The sequence below is a fragment of the Melanotaenia boesemani genome, chromosome 13 (assembly GCF_017639745.1).
Source record: "Melanotaenia boesemani isolate fMelBoe1 chromosome 13, fMelBoe1.pri, whole genome shotgun sequence".
NCBI lineage: Eukaryota > Metazoa > Chordata > Actinopteri > Atheriniformes > Melanotaeniidae > Melanotaenia > Melanotaenia boesemani.
This window is the reverse complement of record NC_055694.1, coordinates 17,800,293-17,820,619: the sequence shown is the minus strand read 5'-3', so window position 1 is coordinate 17,820,619 and position 20,327 is coordinate 17,800,293. Positions and strand designations below refer to the sequence as shown.

Here is a 20,327-nt window from a genome sequence, read left to right as displayed (position 1 = left end):
TACTGACTGCTCATTCAGCTTTTTTCATCTGCAATTTGTGCCACTAGATAATACAACATCTACACGTTGGACCTTAAAGAAGTATGTTAGCTAAGTAGAATGTACTTCACCAATGTATACATTTTGTGTTATTAAGACATGTTTGCAATACAGTGAAATTTGTATTAACCATTTCTCTGGGCAAAATATAACAAGCAGTAACAAAGCAATTAAACAGATTTTTAATATGCTCAATCACGTTTAAAGCTAAAGACATTTTAAATATTGCTATGATTTGATTTGACCTGTATGCAGAAACCGATTTACAAATTAGTTGAAATGCCAAATTCAGTAGGTCAACAACATCTTTTGATAGGTTTAACATTGTTTGTGTTTGGACTAGTTAGTGCTGTAACTTGTATAATTTCAGCAATGCTTAAAACATTTAATTTCTCCCCTTAGTAAACACTTGCTATGCTAAATCTGGTAATAATTATAATTTCTAAAGCAGGGGTGGCCAAGTTCAGTCCTCGAGATCTCCTATCCTTCAACTTTCAGATACAATCCTTTTGAATGAAATGAATGGCTTGTTACCCGACCTCTGCAGAGCTGAATGACATGCGGATGAGGGCATTCAGCCATTTGAGTCAGGTGTGTTAGAGAAGGGATGCATCAAAACATTGCAAGCGAGTAGATCCTGAGGACCGGACTTGGGCAGCCCTGTTCTAAAACAACTGCAGGAATCAACAATTAAAGCTCAATGCTCTCTGTTTTTTTCTTGAACTTATTAGAATTTTCTTACTAGAAGAAACTTTGTACCAAAAAGTCAAGAATTGAATGTTCTAACATGTTAAAACAAACTTTTGAAAAACGTCATACATGTAATATTAGTATTAGGTGTTTAGAAATACTAGAATTTAAGAATTAAAAATAACTATTGCAGATAAGCAGTCAAAAACATGACCCCAGTGTTCTGTGCTAGTTACAGCCCTGTATGGAGTTAAAACTTCTTTCTTTCCAAATTTATTCAAGATCGTCTGTCTTTAATCAGTCCTACTGGATCAAGAGTATGTTCTTTTCTTTTTTTTTTCATTTTTTTTTTTACATTTTTTTTATTAGATTGTGAACACTTGCCAAGGTTTGGAACAGGAATTAACAGAAAATGTAAGAATTGCTGGGTAGATATGGTCACAAACCATGTACATTTTCTAAACAAATGGTGAAGAGACATTAGGAAACTTCGAGATAAATTAAATAAAGGATGACTTTAGGAAACTACAGGAAGCAATCAGATGGATACACAGATTGGAGGTCCTCTCAGTAACAGCTCTCATAGTAATCTCATAATGAAGCTTTTCTCTTTTCACAGGTGTGCTATGTTTATGTGCAGATATGTACAACATCCAGCCACGAAAACGGGGAATATGTTGAGAATTCTGTTGGTGTTGAGCTGCATGTTCACTTCTCTGCATGCACGGCTACCATACTTAGAGTTCCTTCCTCCTCAATGGTCTCCAGCTCGTCTGTGCGAATGGCCTGTGTGATTAAATTCAACTCCTCACACATGGTCTCATAACGGTACGCTACGCGGATGTCAGGAACATTGGTGCGCCTGATGTCATTACTCTCTTGTCCTTCTTTAATATAGTTTGGACCAAGCCAGTAGCTCTTCACCTGCAGGGGGTTGAAGTGAAATTAAACCGCCTGCAGAACAATACTGACAAATATTTTTGATCCAAATCAAGGTTCAAAGATGATTAGCATAGCCTTAAACTGTTATAAGGATAATTAATACCTTGTGAGAGAATCCACTCATCAACACACTGTTTCTGGCCAGCTCACACATGTCACAGGAGCTCAGTTTCCACACTTGTGCAGCGATGCTGTATTCTTCCATCAAGGGCTCCTGAACAACAGAAACACATTAAGTTAAAACAGACACTGCCTGTTGAAGCATTTAACCATCAGGCCCTCTTTAGGCATTTTTGTCCATTTTTCTCAATTTTTATTTTTTTACTAGGTGATCATTTTGACTGTGTCGTGGCTCATGGAAGGAATTTTTGATGAGCAGATGCAATATGAATGTTTATACTTGACAGGAGACCACTAGTTCTCACTAAGATTAAATTAATGTGAGTCAGGCAGCCAGGTCACTATCTTGAAGACCTTAGCAGAGAAAGACAGCAGTTGAATGTCTGGATACATGTAATGGAGTATTATCCTGCATAAACATCATGGTCCTCTTGAGCAATTGCCTGAAGACAGTGCCTTCCAGAAACTGGCAGAAGTTTTACAACCCTGACCCTTTACAATCTAACTAAAAGTTGTGCCCCCTATTGTATCTGCACCAGGACTGGATGGGTTTTGAGTAGCTTTATGTTTGGTTTCACATTAGTCCTTTGCCAAACATTTACTCATTTTCTACAATACTTGTATGTTCAGAGGCCATGTTATTTTTAAAAAGAATCTTAAATGTTAATCATTTCAAGATTGTTGCATCTGTGTAATATCCATTTAACAACTGTTGACCTCAGTTCAATTTCCTTTTTAGACCATTAGATCAAAAACCATAACATTGCTATCCCTCATAACATTGCTATCCCTCATTATGCAAATGCACATCATATGAAAAGCTGTAATGATGATAATGTCAGGATATTTACTATCGTAATAACATGTAGTACAGGGAAGCAGGAGGTTTAAGTTGTGTGTTACTACTGTTTGCCTGACCTTGGTGAAGTGAAACTGCAGAGGGTCATCTGTAGACAGAGAGACCATGAGTCCTCTGGAGAGGTACTCTGGCAGAGGGTTACGATGGTAGCTGAGGAACAGGCTGTTATTGCTGAGAGGTGACATGGCAATGCCAATCTGAGCCAAGTAGTACAGGTACTGCAGCACAGGAGCCTGGGAAAAATGTTGGAAGTGTGATGTAACAACCAAGCAGTGTGTCAGAGTAATATACCAGCCCTAATTTTCCAAAAGCATTTTAAAGAAGTAAAAATAAATTATCTGTATAAGTTGCTGTCTGACTAATTAATTTCCTCAAAAATTCTAAATGATAACCTCTGTGTGTGTGTGTGTGTGTGTGTGTGTGTGTGTGTGTGTGTGTGTGTGTGGTTTTGATGTCAAACCTTTCTGAGCAGCAGCCCATGGGAGATATTCTCTGACAGCATGAAACCAGATACCAGGTGATGGATCGGCCCAGCCTCTCCGCAATGAGGACGTAGGACGAGTGTGTGAAACCCCCGCTGCCTGGAAGGACAGGACACACAGCTTGTGGGAGGTTGACTTCAGCTTTGTTTGAGCTCAGTCTGCATGCAATGAACACCCACTGCAGCCCTCCAATGAATCATGAAAATGACAGTATTTTCTGGGTTGTAAATCTGAAAAGTGAAGTCATTTTGCTCCTGTTTTGCATTAAACTTCTTTGAAACTGTTTAAACAGAGAAAAACAAACAACACAAATGCAGCTTGAAACCTAGTAAAATGGTAAATGGACTTATACTTATATAGCTTATAAATTAAATCTAGGATTGTGAATCTAGGTTGTGAAAAAGGGACAACACTTTCTTTGCCAGCATAATTAAAGTACCTGCGCAGGTGATTCAGCACAGTCATGTTTGCATACATATAGTAGAGGTAGTATGAGTAGGGTGGGTTGTCCTCCTCTGTCCAGTTGACTGGCAGTGGACTATCCAGGTTGAAGATATGTTGCTCTGGTTTTGATTCATCATCCACGCTGTCAAAACCAACAACCTGTGAGAGAAACCAAGAGCAGATACATAAAACCCTCTGAGGGTTGACAAATGATCTGAATGGTCAGATCTGTGCTGTTAAGATGTCGTACGTGCTGAAGGAAGAGGTGCAGCTCTGGGTGGCTGCTGGGGTCGACTGTAACCTCAAACAGAGGCATGAAGATATTCTCCAGCATCTCCTGGAAGTTAAACAGCTGTTTCTTCGTGTGGTAGACGTCACTTCGAAGTGAGAAAAAAGCAAATTAAGAAGATAGATGTTAGAAGATAACGTTTTTTTTTTTCATTAAATAATCAATGTTTTGTCTAAATTTCTGTCATGTAAACAGACCATTAAACGTCCAGTCATTGGAGTGGCTAAAAAATACTCACCGACACAAGAAAGACTAGTTAAATCAATGGAAAGTTGAAATATAAGAAAATAATAGAATTAATTTTTTTCTTAAAAAAAAAAGTAAGTCAAAATCCAGATTTTTTTCCCTTTTTTTTCTCTTTATGATGCGATCATCAGCACCTCAACAAATGAACCCCCTCCATTAAGGTCATGTTATATTGTTGATATGTTTATTTGTTTGTTTTCTGGAATACCAGAGGTGGTATGTGGCCTAAATCAGAAGTTTTTAGCTTGTGTTGTTGATCATGGTTTCAATCAGAATCCAGGATTTCTTCCCCATCCTTTTCCAGATGTTTGCCGTGTCAGGCTGCTCGTTACTTATGTTAACTTTTTGAAGTTAGAGCTGCATATCATTGTAATTAAATCACCTCTGTTTGCTTTTTACCCACTTTAAAGTCTTATATTAATAATAGGAAAGAGGCCTGCTTCTACTGAAAGTTATTGTATGAAATCCATATTGTTCTTGATTTATGCTAGTCACTTTTTATTATTCATTATTTGGCCTGTCTGCAATATCACAGTCAGTGATAGTTTTGCTTAATTTTCACTTGTTTGTGAAACCAGACCACTTGAAATGGTCATTTATGACGGAACAACTTTTTTCTTACTTGAGCTAAAAAGGTTTACATAGCAATACATTTAAAGTATTACTTTAGCAAGTGTCATGTCATATTATAGACTGATTAGTTAATAGTTTTCTGTTATGGTTGACGATTCCTGCAGAAATGTATTACTAGCCAATAAAATAGTTATATACTCCTAAGGGAGTTTTAAAAAGTGGCTTGATACTGAATATGCTCATTTATAGCAGGTAAGAAGAATCATGTATATAGTTTATTATCATTATGTTTTATGTATCAAGATTTGTAAAAAGTACTCAGCAGCATTTTAAATTTTCATATTTTATATTTAGTGGAAGATGATGAAACCTGAATATTGTGCAATGCTGAAATGTGTAAAGAAAGGACTTGGTGAACCTCCCTTTATAATGCCTTGAGATGTGTATTCAGTGTGTGTATCCTACTCGTATGATACACATGCTCCTTTGCAAAGGAAAATTGTATACATTGAGGACAACTCTGCATGCCTTCATTTTGATTAAAAGTCCATTGGTGTTGGTGTTGGGAAGAATTTTCCTAACATAGCATAAGAACCTTAATTGTGCATTTACAGCAAGCTTGAGTAACTGCAGTTAGTAAACTCACAAGAGCCGTGGCACTTGAACAAGCCAGCGCACGTTGTCAGAATACACCTGATGTTTGACGGCCCATTTGGCCAGCTTGTCCCATTCATCTCTGGAGCGTCCGTAGATTGACAGCCTGAGCTCTACATTCTGGTATTTGCTCTCCTCCAAGTCAGCCATCACCTCCTGAGAAACAGAGACAAAAACAGTCACCAGAGGGCACCAAGGCCTCATACAATCGTTCTAAGGGTTTAAGAAAATAGGTGGTACCAGTGTTCAGTGAGCACCTTAATAATGTGACCAAAGTATTTTCCCTCAATGTAGTTGTCTGTTTTAATGAAGATTTCTCTCAGGATTGATTCACCAATGGGATTGTATTTGGCATTGAACTTGTCAAACCGATGGAAAGTGTTACGGTCCTGGAAAAATAATTGAAACACTTGTTTTTTCTTTTCTTGACAGTGTATGTGCATTCATTATCCACATTCTGATTGAACCAGGTTGAAGGGTATTACTCACTGCATGCATGTCCAGAGTATCAACACTCAGGTCGAAGGCAGTCAGGTTCATACTCTCAAACACCTCCATGAGCGTCTGACCTTTGCCCCTTTCCACATGCACAATCTCTTTGGGATACTTCTTCATGGCTCTTTTGATAAATCGTAGGAGGTGCTTCTGGTTCATGCAAGATGAAGCGTGAATGTGTGTGTCAACCTGTAAGACAGACAAATAGTAGATAAAATGTATTCTAGAGTCTAGGTTTTGGATTACAATAAATACCTATGATTGGGCAGAGTATATAAAGCCTTCAAGTTTACCTTACGGATATTATAAAAATCTCGGTGCGGGACTTTTTTCTGTGCTGCCAGCTCTTTCATCTCATTCAGCAAAATGTGCATCTGGAATTTGGAGCTGAGATATTGCAAACGACGATAGCAGAAAGACTTTCTGTGGCAAAGGTAGACAAACAAAGGACAACAGCAGTTTGGATCTGCTACGTTTGTTAGAGATTTTCAACCTATCATCTAAAAAAGAGACACAAAGGAATGAAGTAAAAAAAAAGAAGCATCTATTCTAAAATGAAGCTTACACTGGACCATTGATGATGAGGGCCATCATGACGTTCATGTCAGCGATGTACTCCTGCAGGTCTGGATATGGAAGGTCCAGCTCTGTGCTCCTGTTAGCAACACCGCAATTAAAAGACTCTCATTGCTGCCAATAAAATGTGTGAACATCATCTAAAAACAGACACACTGAGGATGAAGCGTGTACACTAATTTGTTCTCAGTATCTCACTTTTCCATAATGTTCCTCGTTGTGTACACATGCATGACGCCATCCACCATCTTACAACCGTAACCCACATCAGGGGGCATGCTGGCAGGGTCCTGGTTCTCGTATGGGTGTGTTTTAGAAGCAGGTGGGTGCACTGTGGCATCTGAAAGAAGAAGAAGAGAGTGTTGAACTAAGTCACGGCTATGAACGAAGTGGGCAGACACATGCTACTGAAGTCTGCCTTCATCTACCTACACATTGTGACAGCATGTTCTGGGATATAAAACAGACTGTGGAATCTGTGGGTGTGACCAGCTTGAATAAATCTTATTGTGTGAATGCTATACATTACACTAGATATCAGATTACTAATTCTGCTAAAAAACCCACTTCTATCCCGTCTGAGTTAGTTTTAGCTTCTGTTTCTTTAAGGCTAGCCCTCCTGGAGGCCCAGTATACTCTTATGATTGGCCAGATTTGGGGATGAAGGACGGGGTTTATTCTTTGTTTAAGACATGCAAGAGAGAGAGAGAGAGAGAGAGAGAGAGAGAGAGAGCGAGCTCCAGACAGTATTGTTTTCAGCTGAGGAGAAAAAACACTTTACTATTGAACTTAGATGCACAAGAGTAGTGATGTCATATTATTCATAATATACTAAATAATAATAATATTAGTCGTCATCATCATCATCATCATTACATTAGCTTTTCAAATCACAAGAACAATAGATTTAAACAAAGAAAAATAAAAGTGAATAAAAAAAATTTTATGATAAAAATATGTTTTTCAAGACTCTTAAAAGAAGACACAAAGCCAGAGATCATCCAGAAAGCATAATATGATGCCTGTAAAATGTGAATATGCTACGATGGGAAGGTACCACCAGGAGCAACGCAGACCAAAATAAAACATTGTCCAAATCTGACCATGCTGCTGCTTGGGGAGTCTAAACTAATTAGCAAATATAAGGCACAAAAAGCTGGATCCTTACATTTTAATTAGATATTTGCTGCTGTGTTAATGAAAAAATAAAGCATGTAAAAACTTTAAGTACACAGAGCTATTTATTAATGTCTGTAAGTGATTACACAAGTTTGTATTTATTTGGGGAAACTTTTCTTTTTTTGAAAATGAAATGTCCCTTAAACTTCTTATTTTATTAGTTATGATTATGATGATGTTGATTATTATTATTATTTTTATTATTTTTATAAATCAATACTAGGCAGCCTCTGTAAATGGTCTATATAAGGAAGATTAGTATGCACAGATGGCTGAAATAAAGAGGTTTATTTTACAAACAGGGCATGAGCATAAAGCCTCTTTAGATGTCCTGTGGTGACATCAGGACATTGGCAGAATATTTTTTAGGTGTGGGCATTTAAGGGTGGATCTAGTTGGATTGAACTTGTTGTAGGGTATTATTTAAATGCAAGATCAAACTAAGATGTGGAGACCATGAGGGTCAGGTCAAGTTTTAGTCCCCTGACGCACTTTAGCTTATCAAATCAAATCCATATGGATGAGTTGACCTGAGGTCTGCAGCACAGCATTGCATTGTAACAAAATTGTAAATGATGATGGAAATCAGTACATTCTTACTTGCAGTAACTGTGGCTTCTGGGATCTCCTCTTCATAGATATCTAAATCCAAAGGTCTCTCGCTCAGCTCCTGCAGGTACCGAGCAGTAGTCCTACAGAAGCTCTGCAGTGACAGGCCCATGTACTTTTGTCTGATGAACAGAGCCTTCACTACACACTTAGCAGCATCCAACAGATCTGTGAATGGAACCTTAACAAAACAGCAGAAAGGAATAAAGATGTTGGCAAAAAGATCTTTAAAAAAAAGTCTTTTTCCCAACAGTGATTAATCTGACTTACCCCACATTTCTCTTCTCCAGAAATAGTGACTCGTTGGTACTCTCTCTCTGGAACCGGTTCTCTTTCTTGTTGATCAGGAGCCTGGCTCTGCTCCTTCATGAATCTAATCACAGATCAATAAACATATTATGAATCACTACTGTTATGTTAAATTTTGTGGATAATGAGATCACTGTTGACTCACTCAAGATCAGTGGCACTGTCAGTTTTCATGAACTCTTGTTTGGCTCGTAGGAGGATGTCAGGTTCAAATCTGAGGAGAGAGAGGCTGAACTCACTTTGGGATTATCAGTCTGACTGCAAACACTCTTCCATCTGTCTCAGCACCTGCCTGCCTCCTTTCTTCCTGTTACTCACTTGACATCCTGGCTGATCTGTCGCTCAAGGCGATGGCGTTTCTCCTCCAGCTGTTCGATGGGGCTGTCCTCTGGAAACTCATAGGGGGCGCTTCGCATCTCACTCTCTGCCAGGCTGCGGGAGAACAGCTCCTTCACATAGATACACACAACATACAACAGATGTAAAAGCCACCAGTGAGTTTAGAACACATTGAGCTCAATGTCTGAGTTCTGACCTCGGCAATCTCCTTGTATTTCCCATCCATGGAAGTGCGCAGGTCAATGGATTGTTTCAAGGCCACTGGGATCCCAGGCAAGGAATGCTGGGAAGTGAGGAGGCGACGTGGTCCACGGAGATCAACTGCAGATGAAAAGGGATAAAGAATTGAATTTTGGAAGCATTAAAATGTTTCATTTTTATTTTTGTAAAGTGTTGTAGGTAATATTAAACAAAAGCAGCTTGTTATTGACTCAGCAGGTCACATCTCATTTAATGCTAAGTTCAGCACATCAGTAAGTGAATGCATCACAGGTCAAATCACAAAAAAGTTAATCTGATTCTGTCCTCAGCTCAGTTCTACATTCAGTCTGTTTAAGCTGTGTATAATCTGTATAAATCAGCAACTTGTTCTTTGATGTTCCTGGTTCAAACCTCAGCTTTGGTTATTTGTAGTAAAGTTTTCTTTATTTTCCCGCATTGGCCTCATCCTATTTCCTCCCAAAGTTCAAAAGCATGATTTTCAGGTTTTTCTAGATTTGTGTGGTGTCTCTCTCATTTAGGAGGTGAAAAAGAACACATTTCAAAGTTGGAAAGGATTGGGTTCAGCTGCTCTGGTGACCCTGATCAGTTGAGTTTGACTCTCTGTCCCAAACCTTTTCTAGATTATTACCTGCTGAGTCCAGCCCACATGGGCGAAGGCACAAAACTTGTTGGACACATACATTGTTTATGTTGCCAAGGAGATATATCCAGCAAGCAGAACATGAAACCAGGTTTGAAAAAATAGATGTCTCACTGAAATAAATGACTTTGACCATCATGCTGGTTGAAACAAAATAAACATTTTATTGAGACATCCTGTCATGGTCTGTGGATTTGGGGCTGGGGTTCCTTAAGTCCTGTCATTTTGAGTTCTATCTTTTCCGATTTATTAGGTAGTTTTTCCCCCTTCGGTATTCTGACTTTTTTCTTTTTGAGCTTCCTGTTCCTTTGTACGCCTGGTTTGATTTGCTCATTTGCTTCACCTGCTCCCTGTTAGTTCCTCAGTGTATTTATACCCCTTGGTTTCAGTTTTCCTTTGTAAGCTCATCTGTTGTGTTCCCCTGTCATGTTTCCAGGTTCATCCGTGTGTTAATCATTAAACCTTGTTCCTGCACCTGTCTGCCTCCTGCCTCTTTGTCCTGCATTTGGGCCCACGTCCTCCTCATATCATGACATATCTGGCTGAAAGCTCACCTGGTGTGAGAACAGTGCTCTTGTTTACTAGTAGGAGGAGCTGTACTTCTGAAATATTGTAATTCAGACAAGTGTGATTCATTGTAATTCCAAGGTATAATAGCTGCTGTTGAGCTGAACACTGTTATACTGTGGTTGCTCACATTAAGGCCAGTCTCAGTCTTTTCCACTTAGTGTTCAAAAAGTGATTCTTTAGTTCAGCTTGAAAGGATAAATTAATTTTACTTGCAACAGTTAATCCTATTTATTACGCTTTTAAACTGGTTAAAATAGACATTTTCTTTTCATTTTGCCAAGCTTAAAGTGTTTTAGATTTGATCATAAATCAGTTGTGCAAGCTCAGTCAGCCTTTTAGTGGGTTTTATCACAGTGCAGTGGAGGTCTGAGCTCAGCAGCTGTTTGTGCTTTCAGACACAATGGACCATTCAGGTGGAGAGCCCATCAGCACTTACACCGGTTACCACGGCCCATTGTTGCTACTGCAAGACTCGAGTTTTGTACAAACCCAGTTGTCATGGACAGATGAGGAGGGAAAACTAAAAGGGACAGTCCCTGGAAAAAAAATAGAATACTTGTGACAAGGACAGCAGTGAGTGAATGGATTTAGAAAATTATTTCAATTTGGATGAGAAACAAAGCTAAAGCATTTGCCAGCACGAAGTAGAGTTTATGTATATAATGCCTAATCTACTGTATTCCCCATGGTGTTTTAGATCGATATCAATCTTTCCCTTGAAACTATGCACCTGTCACTGAAATATTTATCATCCTGCTAAATATTTCATCCCATGCATGCTAGAATGTCAGTGGGACTGATGCTCTCCGGTATTTATAGAGCATACTCACAAGAAGGTTGAAGAGTCTACACCATATCATAACTGGAATCAGATTTATTTAACACAGCCTGTCTGAGCTTTTTGGCTCAGATGGACAGAAATGCAACCTGAAACACCAAGTAACTGGGCTGCAGAGGACTTCACATAACGTTTTATTAAGATGTACAGAAATATATATAAAGAATGGCTGTTACGAAAAGAAAAGAGATGATGGTAGAACAAGTGGACAGTCCACACGTCACCACGTTTCCCCCTTCTGCTGTCCTACTGACACTGTTGACAGAATCTGAGACTATACGGAGCGCAGAGGGAAACAAACCTTTTCTGCATATAAATATTGGAAAGTGCTCATATTTAGCTGAATCCTGTGCAAGCTAAAAAGTTGCATGAATTATGATGAAAAAGAGAAAAAAAACCTCCTCTGACTCCAACATCTCAATAATAATCTGACGTTTTACAGATTAATCTCTCTCACTCAAGGAAAATTAAGTCACTGAGAGAATAATCTGCAGACTAATTGCTAATGGAAATTATTAATTGTTATAGTCCTGGTCAGAATGTTCATGTGAAAAACTAATTCTGTGTTACTTATAAACTTTCTGCAGTTGAAAACATATTACAAATAATTTATATGAACACATAATTAAAGGAAAGAAACCTCTTTCTACTAAACAAGTGTTAATGGATACAGAGGACATGCTGTGATGTTAAACTGCCCTCAAGTCACAAATGTACAGGAAGGGGCAGATGTTATAACTGTTGTCAGCTTGCCTCATATAAAACTGTCTTGATGATGGTGGGCACTGGTGTGGAGAGCAGGAGATGACCAGCGGCAAAAGACATGTATGATGGGCCACAGCAAGGCCAGGCCCAGTCAAGCTCTTTCAGACCTGGAGCTAATCCCCTAATGGCTTCTATATTTGGATCAGCAGCATCTATAGTTACATAACAACTCATCCCCCAGCAGTTGGAGAGCAAACCACTCTGAAATTAAAGCCATCAACGTTTCACTTGGACATAATCTGGTCGAATGACACTTTTATTGATCTAAGAATGTCATAACACAAGGGTCTTGCATTACTGTTGTTGCATAACACAAGAGTGGTTCTAAAGCATCCCCAGGCTCTATAACATGTTGAATAAAAGACATGCACAGTCTTCTTTGGCTTATTGCTCCATATTGCTGCTGAGCCTCAAAATAAGGTCAAATACTAGCAGATTCCAGAGGGACTTCCAACACATGCATATTTTAGTAGCAACACAGAATATGGAGAGTCGTAACTGCACTCTAACCCAGACCAAAAGATCAGATAGGATGCAAGTAGAAAGTCTTCTGGACCCGAAAAACCAGTGTGGAGCCAGAAGTCAGGGGTCAAGTCACATCCTGTGGAAATTCATCCATGCACCACAAAGCTGTGTGTGTGTGTTTGTTTTTCTTGTCATTTTCAACTTTTCAGTTAATACATTGTTGATATTTCAACATTCCCTCTGTTTTAACCCATCATGTTCTCTCTGTGTTTCTAGCACCAAGCAGATTATGCATCACCAACCCCTGTCTACCTGCTTCCCATGACTACACAGATTTCATCCAACAAAATAATGCTCATGACTCATCGCCTCTGTGGTAAATGTCTCACAGTGAAAGCCGTATGGTCTCACAGTGCATATGTGGTGCTGCTGAGAAGGCAGGATTTCAAAGGAACAATGGATAAAATCAATGAGGTAGTGGATGTTTATCTGATATGTCTTTGGCAGGATTGTATTTTCTTAGTATCCTAAAAAAAATCATTGGTCAAATCTAAGATGGGGAACCAAGGTTGTTCATGAATCTGTACTAAATCAAACTCTTTAAAACTTACCAAACATTTGTATCATTGCTTGGTGGTTCTCAATATTCCTCAATACATATATGTATAAGATTTACTTGTTACTTTTAAGCAGTTTTACTCGCACATGGGGCAGATCAGTAAATCAATGCATATCAATTCAGAGAAATTATAATAGATTAGCAGAGAACTTCATTTCAACATAACAAAAGCATAATGTGACAACTTCACTGTTTTATCCAACATACAAAGACCTTTGCACAGCAGTGAGAATGCAACACTCCTCCTCTACGTCTTCCTCCAGCTTCTCTCACTGGCTCCATACCAAACAGCAACCATCTCTCAAGATCTGTGATGAAAGTCATTCTATGTTTTTTATTTATTTATTTATTTTTTTAATTTAATCTCTACACCTGAAAGAACTGCTTGCCCACTGGCTGCTCTTTAGCCTTAAAACCAATTTCAGCTCCCACAGCTGCAGGTGCAGCACATATTGATCAGGGCTACTACTTTACACTGAACAAATGCAGGAGAAAGCAAGTTTGTGGGGCAAGCAATCGACACACTTTCTCCTCAGCACACCAAAGACAGGACTGCTCCGAGCTGTTACACAAAACCATCAAGGGACAGGCAGAGGAGAGTGGCAGTGATTGTAAAGAGGGAGAGAATAAAAGGGGGAGGGTTATTGGTGCTTTTTTGCAAGGGATGAGGGAAGTGGAGCGTACCTGTCTCCTCAGAGCAGCTAGCAGGGCCAAGAGAGGACAGACAGACAGAGAGAGGGAAAGAGACGCTGTCCTGGCAGGGAGATGGAGTATGCCAAACAGCAAATGGCCCAGGATGGCAACTGCTGTCCTTTCAAGATGGGTTAAACACGATGGAAGGGAGGGAAGGATGAAGAGAAACAAGAAAGAAATACTTCAAATTCTCTATATCAAAATTTGTTAAACACACACACACATGCATACACACAAATACATAAACACACAAACACATACTCATATGCTTGCACATCAAAACACTCAGAGACAAACAGTCATCTTTTCTTTCGTACTTAATCTGTCCCTGTCATACGTACACAGAGCTGGTCCGGCAGATCCATGAACTCCCCCTCACATCCCCCCTCTGCTCTGTCTGCCTCTGGTTCAGGCCAGCTGTCGCTGCAATAGCTGCCTCTGGAGCGGATCTTCCTCATTTAAATGCCTCTGACATCTATCTGGACTGTACCACAGGAGGTTAAAGAAGCAGGGGGTAGACGACATGCATCACAAGAGGATAAGGATTCTCCCACACTGGATATTCTGAACAGCACCCCCCCTCTTCTCTGCTTCATCGTCTGTGCTGTGTTTTGCTGAAGGGACCATGTGTTCTGGATGTTTATGTCCTGTCCAGTGCGTGTGAATAAAATGATGCTGTCTCAGCTGTAAGGTTTTAAAAATGTCATGTCGTCTTTCTTTTTTTTTTTTTTTTTTTTTTGTTGGCCACTGAATAGTCGCTGTCTGAGGAAGATGACTGTCTGAAACATTAGATCTTGCCTCCATTTCTTCTCACATGAATGAAATTAAAGGGCCAGCACATTGTACCTATTGTGGTTGATGCAGTAATTTCTTTTTGGTGCAAGGTTTTCTTTACCCATATCTCCATGTTTGACACACTGGTGCAATGAATATAAATTTGTTCATAATAAAGAGCTTCTGTACATCAACAAAACTACCCATTTCAAGTTGAACTGCAGTATGAAATACTGTAGACTTCCATTCCTCTGCAGAGCTGTGCATAAGTCTTGAGACCCCCCTAATTTCTTTATACGTTACTTTAATTGAGCCATTCTTTCTTGTCCTTTTCTCCAGGCTAATGTGAAACAGGTTAAAATTTTGTGGCTGTTATGTCAGTACATCTAAAAATTAAATTCACATTTATTTTACTCTTCTTCCCCTATGACTTTCTTCTCTCTTCATAATTCCTAATTTCGTACCTTCAGAAAGGTATGTGTACTTATGTTGCGGTCCAGTTGTAAGCCATAGTAGGTACATAAGTCCAGACTGTATCTTATGGGACAGAAATGTATTTCAGTTGTACCTCTTTTTTAGACAGTGTTAAGTGGGCTAGTAGGTAAATGTAAAAACTCAAACATATCTGGGTTATTATTAATGTCATCTGTAGTTACCTTTAACCTCGCTATAGTAAAACCTAAATATATGACACTTTACTGCATATTTACCCTAATTCAAAACAAGAGAATGTTGTGTTGAGGCTTCTGGCTCAGCATGTCCAACAAAGCTAATTTTCTCCTGATTTGGTCTGAAATAGTACTAATTTATTGTAATATATTCAGAAAGTTTGTCTTTTGAAAAACAGACTATAGGTCAAAAGAATCACTCAGAATCTGTCTACATACTCATGTCTCGCCTTAAAATGTGTTGACCCAGAACCTGCAGATGGTGTCTTTGTGGTGCATGTTAGTCAGGGATTACTATGTGATACAGATAGAGGAAATAACTGCTCTGTGGCGAGTCCCTGAAATAGTGGTTAGAGTGGCACAATTTGACTCAAGAAAATGTGCTAAAAATCAGCATCTTAAAAGTGAACATCTGTATTATAAATTGTTTTTTCACTCTGGGCTTCACTTTCTCTCTTGTGTAAGAATAATCTAAATGGATTTTATTTTATTTTATTTTCATTTAGAAATGATTATGTCAGTAAGGAGCTTTTAGGAATTTTGTTAGAGATATTTCAGTGATTTCAATAGATTTTCTGCTGTAATTTTTAGGTGTTAATCTGAAAACTTACTGTCCACTGTAATGAAGGAACCTGGAACACAGTGCAATAATATAGCTCACTGTGGAGGATTTTTGTACAAAAATAGAGCTCTAGGAAACAGGGAAAGAGGCTAAATCAGGAACTGGTGGCACAGCCTGTCTTGTTTGAGGAATATTTTCTTGATATTTTAGTATTACACAGTAGAATAAGCAGAATTTCTCCATAATTCCTCATAGGTCATTGCAATAACCCAGCTTTTCACCACCATTGTGATGCACATGACATCATGTAATGCAAAAGCATCTGTTTTTTTATGCAGCAGACTCAAAACACTGCAGACAAGCAGAAGCGATACGCTTTTAAAGTCATCACAAGACTCAGATTTTCCATTTATACACAGCAGGCACCTTCTGATGGCCAAACTCAGCATTACACAAATAAGTGTAAACTTATGATAGCAATTAATCAAGAACCTACCTGTAATAAATCCAGTAATACCTGAAGACCTTTAACATACCCAAACATGATTCAATAAGTACTTTCTATATTCATTTCTATATTTACACATGCACCAAACTGTTTTATTTATTTTAAAAGCACAAAGGATTGACTGAAGTCAAGTGAATAAATGAAAAGCATAGTTACTAATTATTCCTTTCTCAGCCACTGATCAGTAATCTCTGTTGCTCGAAAAGAGGTTAACTGTGAAGAAACAAATAACTACAGCTAAATAAATTAAACTGAGTTAAAGTTTAGTTATTTACACTGAGGTTGTTCTTTAAAATGTCACAAGATGGGGCTGTTTCTGTTCACTGTTTGCTAAAATCTGAGCTTCAGCTATACAGAACGATGTAAAAATCACTTTGTAGAGGCTAAAATATGAAGAAATATGAATCATTTTCCAAACAAATGACAGCTCTTTTTAAAAAACGTCAGTAACAAGTTAAAATAAATGCATGTTGTTACATTTTGTCACTAAATAAAACAACCCTTTGGACGAAAACACTAGAATAAATTCATCTGCTATCACTGTGTTGTAATCTAATAAGAAAAATAACATGCACTCACTGTACCTTTTCAAACAAAACTCTCTCTTTGGATCAGTGTTTTGCAGACATCAGTTGGTGTTTGCTACCTCTAGTGCACTTCATCTGCATCACCCCACCATTAAGTACAAGCAACAATACCACAAAGATGTAGCCTAACCCCTCAGGGCATGAGTACATAAACCCTCTCTCAGTCCAGATGTTGCTTCATCAGAGCAGCAAACAGAAAATGTGGAGGCACATGAGGTGTGAGTCAAAGCGAAGCTGAAGGTGTGTTAAGGTGTGTGTCCCACTGTTTCAGTCAATCATTAACTGGAGACAGAGTAATTACTACAGATTAAGTTCCTGTTACAGGGTGTCTCTTTGGCCAGTCCTGTACTGACAGTGGCATGTGTTGACATGTAAAAATGACTATTTGTGACACAACCAAAGGAGGTGTGGACAAAATATAGGCAACACACAGTGAGTCCAAGGTCCTTTATTAGCCCACAACAGTCTGTTGTTGGTATTTAATGTTTTCAGCTGATGTAGTACAGCTGTCGTGTTTCATGATACTCTCTTATGACCAGCCTATCAGCAAACATCTACTGCTACGTAGAGTAAATTAATAGTCATTTGTACTGGTTTAAGTGGTTCAAAATGTGCAAACAGCACATTGCACAGATAGTAGGTGGCAGGTGGGTGTCTCTAATCTCAGAACTACCTTTTTCACAGCCAGAGAAGTGATTCATCCACTGCTGCTCTAGCTGAGCTTCACTCCACAAACCCTACAACAATTTCATAAATATGGACAACACTATGCTCAAAACTCCCCACATAATCCTTGTATGAGATTAAACCAGTATATTTCTGTTAAGGGGGTCTAGGGATTGAAACTCATTTTGTGCCACTTTGATCCAGCTGCTGCTGTCCACATCAATTCCCCTCTGCTATGCTTACTGACTGCTGATGGTGATTAAAAGGGCTAATGAGCTTCTCGAGGGTAATGGTGTCAATTTAAAAAATTGTTAAGCAGACTATAGCGAAAGGTGTCATATAATGTAAAATTTATTAACCTATTATTAGCAGCTGCAGCAGAAACAATCTATATAAAAGAGTCGCTGATTATTTTAAGAAATGATAATTATTCAAACAGCCCATGTACTATAATATAAACAAATCCTTGTGTATTTACAGCTTGATTTCAATGCATGAGTTGCTACTTACATAGACTGTACTGTATAATCTGCCCCTAACTAGATGAGTGCCCTTGTGAAAAGCAGAAAACAAAAAAGATGAGTCACCTAAATGTCATCTTTGCTTGCTCAGATAGTTCTCTGGAAGCTTTAACAACATAAAACGTGAATGTTGTCTTAATGCAGAAACTCTAAATTAAACCCTGGAGGCTTTTGAACTGTATCTCCTCAGTCTGCACTTTCTCAAAGAAAGGGGAAGAAATAATGTATGTCAGTTTAACATCTCAGCAATTATTTCTCCCAGCTTGGAAGCAATATTTGTAATGATACCATCAGCAATAAGCATTAAATGTGAGTAATGGCTGAAAGCATTATTATTGGAAAGCTGGTAAACTGTTCAGACTCGTGCTGTTGTCACGATTGTCAGGGGTGAAAATCAATCTCTGACTACTTTGGCCATCATTGCAACGTCCCAGCATGTCACTGCCAGTCCCCTGCAGTGATCTGACCTGTGCATGAAAGATTTTCAAACATGCAGTTCTAATTTTAAGAAAATGTAGCATGTAAATTACGTAATTCAGATATTTGAGGAATCTGCAATAGGAAGAGACCATATTTCATTCAAGATATATGTATATTAGTATATATAATTTCTCATTATTTTTATTCAGGATCACCACTGGTAGTGAGAAACCTGAAATGGGGCAGAAATGATCTCACCACACTTTCTCTTTTTTAATGATCTTAATAAAAGATGACCATCCAAGCTTGAATATGGAACTAAATGAAGCACATCCTGTCTCACAGTATGATTTCACTGAGATGTAAAGACAGCAACGGGTGTGCGCTCCTGTTTTAGATCACGCCATCTGCATGATAACACTGAGAAAAAGAGTGAACAGCTTTAGCATTTCAGAGAAAATGTAGTTGGACAAGGAGATGACACCATCTCTTTGTACTTTGGATGAAAGGCTGACCAACATACGCATACATCAGAGTGAAGGCTAATCCTCCCATTCAGTGGGGGATCAAGTCCTGAGGTACCAACATACACATTCTCCCCAGGCCACATGCTGCTACCATGCCAAACTAAAGGACAGTGTCATCACAACTATTTAAGCAACATGTTAATTTCCTAAAGAAAAACACTTACATATAGTAATAAAATAAGTATAAATGGTCTTGTATGCATTAAGCTTTGACAGACTGTCACAAGCCAAAAGGTCTCCATGTCTGGTTTCTAAACTTGATCACTGAGTGTTCACCTGACAAAAACAGGTTATGCAACATCTGAATAGTTTCTCATTGCTGCGGCTGATGTACTGCAAAGTAACACCTAAGATATATGAAAAGCATGTTATCTCATTTCTAAAAACAAATAAGCCAGGAAAGACAGGATGAGAGGAAGTTAATACTGTTGCATGAAATTGCAGGGTATAATTTCCAAAGTCTTCCACAGAGAGCAGTCTGCACCTCCCTGATCAACAGGTACGCATTACACCAAATACTTCCTGAGAAGAAGCAACACACTTTGACTTTTTATTTTCATGAGAATTTTCTGTCATTGAGCCACTTAAATAATCTCACATCAAACATCTTACTTCATATAGAAGTGCACAACCCAGAGCTTAACCTCCTTATACACAGATCAGTCAATATTCCTCCAAATATACGCTATCCATCCTCCTTCTCCTTCCCCAGACTCGTTCCACTCACCTGTGCTGGCTGTGTACTGCAGACTGCCTCTCTTCTTATAGGGGGAGAGGGGCTTGTTTTTGGCCCCAGCTCCCCCAGCCGTGGTCCCCGAGGGCACATTGGAGGACATGTTCCCAGGTTGTGTGGTATCAGAAGAAGGGAGTTGGGTGAGTCAGAGGATGCAGCGATGAAGAGCTACACAGCCAAAGAGGAAGAGAAGAAGAAAAGAGAAGACAGAGGACAGATAGGAGAGAAGAGGAACGATGAAGCACAGATGCTAGAAGCTTGAGGGAGTCTGACTGCAGTCAGCGTGAGTGTGTATCTGTGTATGCACATGCTACGTGCCTGTGAACAGGGATTTCCAGACTGGTCGGTCCAGCACAAGCATCCCTCTGCAGTGAAACAGACCCCGCCCCCTCCTAAAGGCTCTCATGCCTGAGCTGCAGCACTGATGGAGGCAGGGGAGCGTAATGGAGGGGCTCGGCTTGCCCCCTGCCATGCGCAAAAACCACACATTTACAAACACACAAGCGCACAGGACACAAAACACGGAGCAGCAGCGACAGTTCTGTTGTTGCCATGACAACCACAAATCCATGTGTGCAAAGCAGTTGGGAGAAAAGTTGTAGCTGCTGCAGAATTAAAGCAGTAACAAGAGATTTCTTGAAAATGTGTGACATGAATTGTTGAGGATGGTGCACTATAATCATTATCCAAGCTGTAAATCTAAG

General features: G+C 39.1%; 1 protein-coding gene across 3 annotated transcripts; it reads right to left on the bottom strand.

Moving 5' to 3' along the window:
- Positions 1-1,105: 1,105 nt before the first annotated feature.
- Positions 1,106-19,989, bottom strand: ampd2b (adenosine monophosphate deaminase 2b). Of its 3 annotated transcripts, none has more exons than XM_042004295.1 (19): positions 19,618-19,686; positions 13,999-14,141; positions 9,042-9,166; positions 8,825-8,955; positions 8,652-8,720; positions 8,468-8,570; positions 8,189-8,378; positions 6,608-6,749; positions 6,399-6,488; positions 6,127-6,256; positions 5,828-6,022; positions 5,596-5,727; positions 5,331-5,494; positions 3,827-3,953; positions 3,572-3,735; positions 3,111-3,231; positions 2,710-2,883; positions 1,775-1,885; positions 1,106-1,653 (listed from the first exon to the last, which is right to left on the bottom strand). In XM_042004295.1, the coding sequence occupies exons 3-19, from the start codon at positions 9,069-9,071 to the stop codon at positions 1,438-1,440; spliced, it is 2,289 nt and encodes a 762-aa protein (XP_041860229.1). In that variant the 5' UTR covers positions 9,072-9,166; positions 13,999-14,141; positions 19,618-19,686; the 3' UTR covers positions 1,106-1,437. The 3 variants fall into 3 exon arrangements, with proteins under 3 accessions (XP_041860229.1, XP_041860230.1, XP_041860228.1); XM_042004296.1 differs by lacking the exon at positions 19,618-19,686 and adding an exon at positions 13,649-13,770 and having other exon boundaries at positions 13,999-14,093; XM_042004294.1 differs by lacking the exon at positions 13,999-14,141 and having other exon boundaries at positions 19,618-19,989.
- Positions 19,990-20,327: the final 338 nt, after the last annotated feature.